The 4,819-nt window shown below is 48.8% G+C and overlaps 1 protein-coding gene across 1 annotated transcript; it reads right to left on the bottom strand.

Moving 5' to 3' along the window:
* Positions 1-1,828: 1,828 nt before the first annotated feature.
* On the bottom strand, positions 1,829-3,943 carry LOC133930461 (protein trichome birefringence-like 19). The gene is made up of 3 exons (XM_062377114.1): positions 3,464-3,943; positions 2,831-3,364; positions 1,829-2,708 (listed from the first exon to the last, which is right to left on the bottom strand). The coding sequence occupies exons 1-3, from the start codon at positions 3,920-3,922 to the stop codon at positions 2,460-2,462; spliced, it is 1,242 nt and encodes a 413-aa protein (XP_062233098.1). The 5' UTR covers positions 3,923-3,943; the 3' UTR covers positions 1,829-2,459.
* Between the last annotated feature and the right edge of the window lie 876 nt (positions 3,944-4,819).

The following is a 4,819-nucleotide window of genomic DNA, read 5'->3' as shown; positions in this document are numbered from 1 at the left end:
ATACACATGCATATTAGGCAACACCAATGTTGCCTTGTAAAAACAACAAAAGACCAATATAAACAATGTGCTAGCTTATCCTTAGCAATGCAAAAATCAAATGTAGGGTGCATACACTCGATGTACAAGTATATGCAATAGCTAGGGTGTCCACATCACTAATCCTCTTCTTCATCAGTAGAAATTGAGCCTAGCTCAGTTGGTTGAGGGTGTGGGTGTACGTCTAGACTAATCAAGTTCGAGTTCTCTTTGACTCAAATTTGGATATCTATTTCTTCTAATTTACAATGTCATATAGTTCCTCCTATGTTAGTCAAACTTGTTTTCTTCATCAGATATCTATTCAGGGAAAATCCCAATAATTGTATAACCCTCCTACATGTTGTTCCACAAGATCACTTATTTGTCATAAACTTTTTATTTGTTCTTGTATGTTCCTCTAATAATTTTAATTTGTTATGTATGAATGGAGTGATGATGCACGCACTTGTTTGGAATGTTATGTGCCTTGTGATGTGCAACGATGTTCAATTATACATTCCATTGGCTCATAGCCTCATAGGTCGTAGTGTTCCAGACTTCATATTCTATGAAATTTTAACCTTATCTTTTGGGGGTTTTGGATTCAAGAGACAAGGGGGCATTTTCATTCTCTATTCCTTTGTATTCCAGTTGAGTTCCAATTTCATCCATAATGACTAAGTGAGGCATTCCATTGTATTTCTTGCAATTATGGATTTTTCAACCATAATCCAATTGTGAACCAGCAGGCATGGACTAAATGGGCATTCAAAGAAAAAAATACATATTTGCACATTTTGTTACCAAATTTCTAAGAAATCTTGAGATTTCAAAATCTGGAATATTAATTTTTTAAGTAGAATTCTAGATTTTGAATATCGAAACCCAAAGTGAAAACTTGAATTCTGTTTTTTTTATTATAATTTTCTTTTTAGTGTTTGAAACCTAGAATTAAATATTTTAATATTCGGTTGCAAAACATCAAGGTTTTGAATATTTTAATTTCAGGATTCAAATATATGTAGCTCACATAGAAAAAACTACGAAATCATAAGCCAAAACAAAGTAAACATCTTCTTGTATTAACACTACTAATGTTGCCCAAGTACAACATGCATCTTGGTCGATATCCATCTTGAGCGTGGCCGTAGAGCGTGTTTGGAGTTAAGAGCACAGGAGGAGCAACTGGACCGGCAAAGGCTCCTAATAGGTGATAATCAGGAGGGGGGATGCCCAATGAGGCTCATGCTGGTTATCGTCCAGTTTGGTCGGAGCCAGGGGTGAAATTGGACCGGATTCGAGCAGATATTGGTCATCCTATCTATAAATCCATGTATTTGTCCCTAGGTTTTTTGAGTTGAATACAGGTAGCACAGATGGGAATACATAGGACATTCGAGATACGGACACGTGATGAATACAAGTTGGGTTTGGGTTAGAAACAAATAAAACGTGTGGATAATATGTGGAGACTTAAACCATTGGAGTTACCAATAACAGCACATCGGTTTTATACATAAGCATGGTCCAGCATTGCAAGGAATGGATTTTTCCAAAACTACATAACTTGTAAGACTATTGAATATAAAACTTTGTTGGGGGATTGAAAGGATTTAATTTGAACACCAATGATTTGTCAAAATTTGGAGCTAATTTAATATAGTTTTTTATTCTTAAATTAAATGTTAACCATTCAACTTTTTATATTTATCTATACCAAATAGTATTTCACATGTATAATGCAAGTATTTAATATGCATTGTGTTCTGTGTGGGGTAGCTGCGACTGGGAGCCACGGTCGACGGATTTGGTGGTTATAGACGTTGGTGCTCTGGTGCACTGGGAGGAAGAAAGAGAGAGAAAAAAGCCGCGCAGAAATATCTTCCGTGTGCTACTTAAAAATATTATCATATGAAGGTGACGAAAGTAGTGAATTGAAATATGGATCTGAATTTCAGTGGCGTCAAAAGGAATACAAAATGTCCAATGGTTGGTCATGTAATTAGGAAATTTTTGGTGCCAAATAACGATAGTTTTTCAACCTCTGTCACGGCCAAATGCACTTTTGCTCCTCCGCGGTTATTAGTTTTATTACACCCCTGCGTGGGTTCGGTTCCTGAGTGGCCGGGACCGGGCCGCAAACCCGGCCGATTCCCGCTCTGCCAAATGAAGCCTGGATGGGACGAACAGGCAACCAGGCCCAATATAAGGTCTGGGTCATGCTTGGGCTTGGCCCTTAGGTTCTATGTGGCAGATACCACTGGGGGCATCTCAAATTTGGGCCTTTCTTTGCGTAAAGTTGGGCCCATATAGACGAAGACTGATGCTCTGTTTCTTGTCTGATGCTCTGTTTCACACGACATCCATCTAAAAAAGAAACACGACTGCTAAAAATGGGTTCATTGCAACTGTGTTGCATTCACGCACGATCGAAACTCTTATCCATCGTTCGATTTAGACGTTAACATATGGAGCAGCATGTCGTTCCAGGTATCGACGGCGCCGGGCAGGCACCAGTGCACGCAGTCGTTGTACAAGGTGAAGTGCTTCTCCGGCGTCCAGCCCCTGTACTTGCTCGGGTGCGCGTCCGCCCGCAGTATCATCGCCTCCGTCGTGTCCATCAGCATCATCCTCACCAAGCCGCCGGCGTCCCTCGCCGCCCTCTCCGCCGCCGCGAACTCCTCCAGCTGCGCGCGCGCGCACGCCAAAATTAAACACCGTGCTACTAGCTTACGCGCTTCTTTGCATGGGGAGCTTAGTGCCCCCCCCCCCCCCCCAAAAAAAAGAATCAAAGGATCGAAGCAAGAACCTGTAGCGTGTGGAAATCGAGCTCGAAGCCCTCGATCCTCTTCTCGCCGCGCTGATACGGCATCGTCCGGACGCAGTTGCCGTCCTTGTTCCACTCCCCGCCCTCGTACTGCGACGGCGACACGGTGCGCAGCACGGCCGTGCCGCGGAACCGGCCGTCGGCGCCGCCCAAGGCGCGGAGCGCGGCGCGGGTGGCCATGCGCAGCGCGTACCGCAGCGTGAGGTCGGTGACGTTGGGGAGGAGGCAGTAGTGGCAGCCCACGAGCCGGCCGTCCTCGTACAGCATGGACGGCCGGTAGAACCAGCTGGACGCCGACACGACGACGTAGTCGAACTCCGCGACGTGCGCCAACCACACGGCGTCCGGCTCGTCGAGGTAGAGGTTCCAGAGGCCCGTGTGCGCCGGCCCGTCGTCGTCGATCTGCTCATGCCGGACCAGGTACGGCGCCCAGAAGTTGGCCACGGTGAAATTGTACTCGCCATAATAGAACACCGTGTGCTTGTTGCTTGGCCAGCTCGGCGTAGGCTCCGCGACCTGCACGCACGCATACCGGATCATTTCGGACCGTCTGCTTAAGGCATGGACGGCTCGGATCAACATGGGACGTTGGACGGGGAATGCTCATCTGCTCACCCTGGTCAAGAGGCAGATGAGAGACTCTATGTGGTTCCTGGCTAGCGAGTCTCCGACAAAGGCCATGGACTTGCCCCTCATCACGGCGAGGAAGCGCGCCGGGTCGAGGCGGGGCAGGTCGCAGCCGTCGGGCCGCCACCGCCACTTGACGAAACCGAGGTCCGGCTTGCCGTACCTTATGCAGTCGTAGTGCTCGTGGATCACGGAGCAGGTGTCGTTGGTGTAGTAGGGCGCGTCCGGGTCCGGCACCCACTCGCCCCTGAATATATCGCAGGCCTCGCCTCGCCGCGTGTGGAAAGAAAACGGCCGAGGGAATGGAACGCGCCGGTCCGGGAACGTGAAGCGCACGTTGGAAGCTGCAAGAACAGCGACGAGCAGGAGGAGAGAGATGAGAGGGATGAAACATCTGCTGCTGCAGTGCTTCCTCGCAGGGAGATTGAAGCGGTGAAGAAACCTCATTGCAAAGGGATTGCTCTGAGAATTTAGAGTGTCAGCTAGCTTCGGTTTATGTGCATTATTAGTATATATAACCTCGGTCATGTTCAGATTTTATTATTGCAGGTGATTGACAAGGCCTCCACACCGGAGATGGTATGGTATGATATGTTATCGCCTCCGTGATCGTTAGCTATCCAGCTAGGTATACTGACGAATTTCATGTATGATTGGTTTGTTAGCATCTACTAACTTTGGTTAGTTGTTCCATATGCTCAAGCTGATACATATTGCACTAGTGGTGCGGCACTAAGTACATCAGTGGGCTGTACACTAAGTACACTGACGTATGCGCCGATCTCTGTATCCATATACCCTGCACGCAGATCAAAATTAGGCCGGACAACAGATTGAGTGGGGACTGGTGTAACCAGAACGCATTCGATTCAAAACCGAATCGAAAAACCTGATCCAAATCTGATTCACCTAACGGGTGTACATACGTTTCCAACCCTAAATCTGGCGGGAACCTGCGGGGATGCGGCGGTGGCCAGGAGCTAAGGCGGGCACGGCGGCGGTGGATGGGAGGCGAGCGGCGGAGGACGCAGGGCGGCCAAGAGGCAGGCGTGGGCGTGGGCGAAGGCGACGGCCATAGGTAGATCGGGGTACCCGGAAGCGGGTGGGCGAGGGGCGGCTGACGACGGGTGGGAGGTGGGCGGACGATTGCGAGCGCGAACGGATGCAGGGTGATCAGCGTTAGGCGGGCACGGGCGTGAGCTGCGACGGCTGGGAGGCCAGCTGGCACGGGGCAGATGACGGTGACAGGCATGTGCGTGTAGACGATGACAGTAGGCGTGGGATGACAGCCGGGAATCAGGTGCCCATCAAGGGCTCACGGGCGAAAATCGGCCCTCGCTTCTG

This window comes from Phragmites australis, chromosome 10, assembly GCF_958298935.1.
Source record: "Phragmites australis chromosome 10, lpPhrAust1.1, whole genome shotgun sequence".
NCBI classification, from domain to species: Eukaryota; Viridiplantae; Streptophyta; class Magnoliopsida; order Poales; family Poaceae; genus Phragmites; species Phragmites australis.
The sequence above is the reverse complement of the archived record's forward strand: the minus strand, read 5'-3'. Positions and strand labels throughout refer to the sequence as shown.

Bases quoted from the DNA above. Each gene is read 5' to 3' on its own strand.
- LOC133930461 (XM_062377114.1), bottom strand. From the start codon at position 3,922: ATGAGGTTTCTTCACCGCTTCAATCTCCCTGCGAGGAAGCACTGCAGC. The intron at 3,365-3,463 runs GTGAGCAGATGA...GCGTGCGTGCAG, and splicing joins TCATCTGCCTCTTGACCAGG to GTCGCGGAGCCTACGCCGAG. The intron at 2,709-2,830 runs GTTCTTGCTTCG...GCGCGCGCGCAG, and splicing joins TCGATTTCCACACGCTACAG to CTGGAGGAGTTCGCGGCGGC.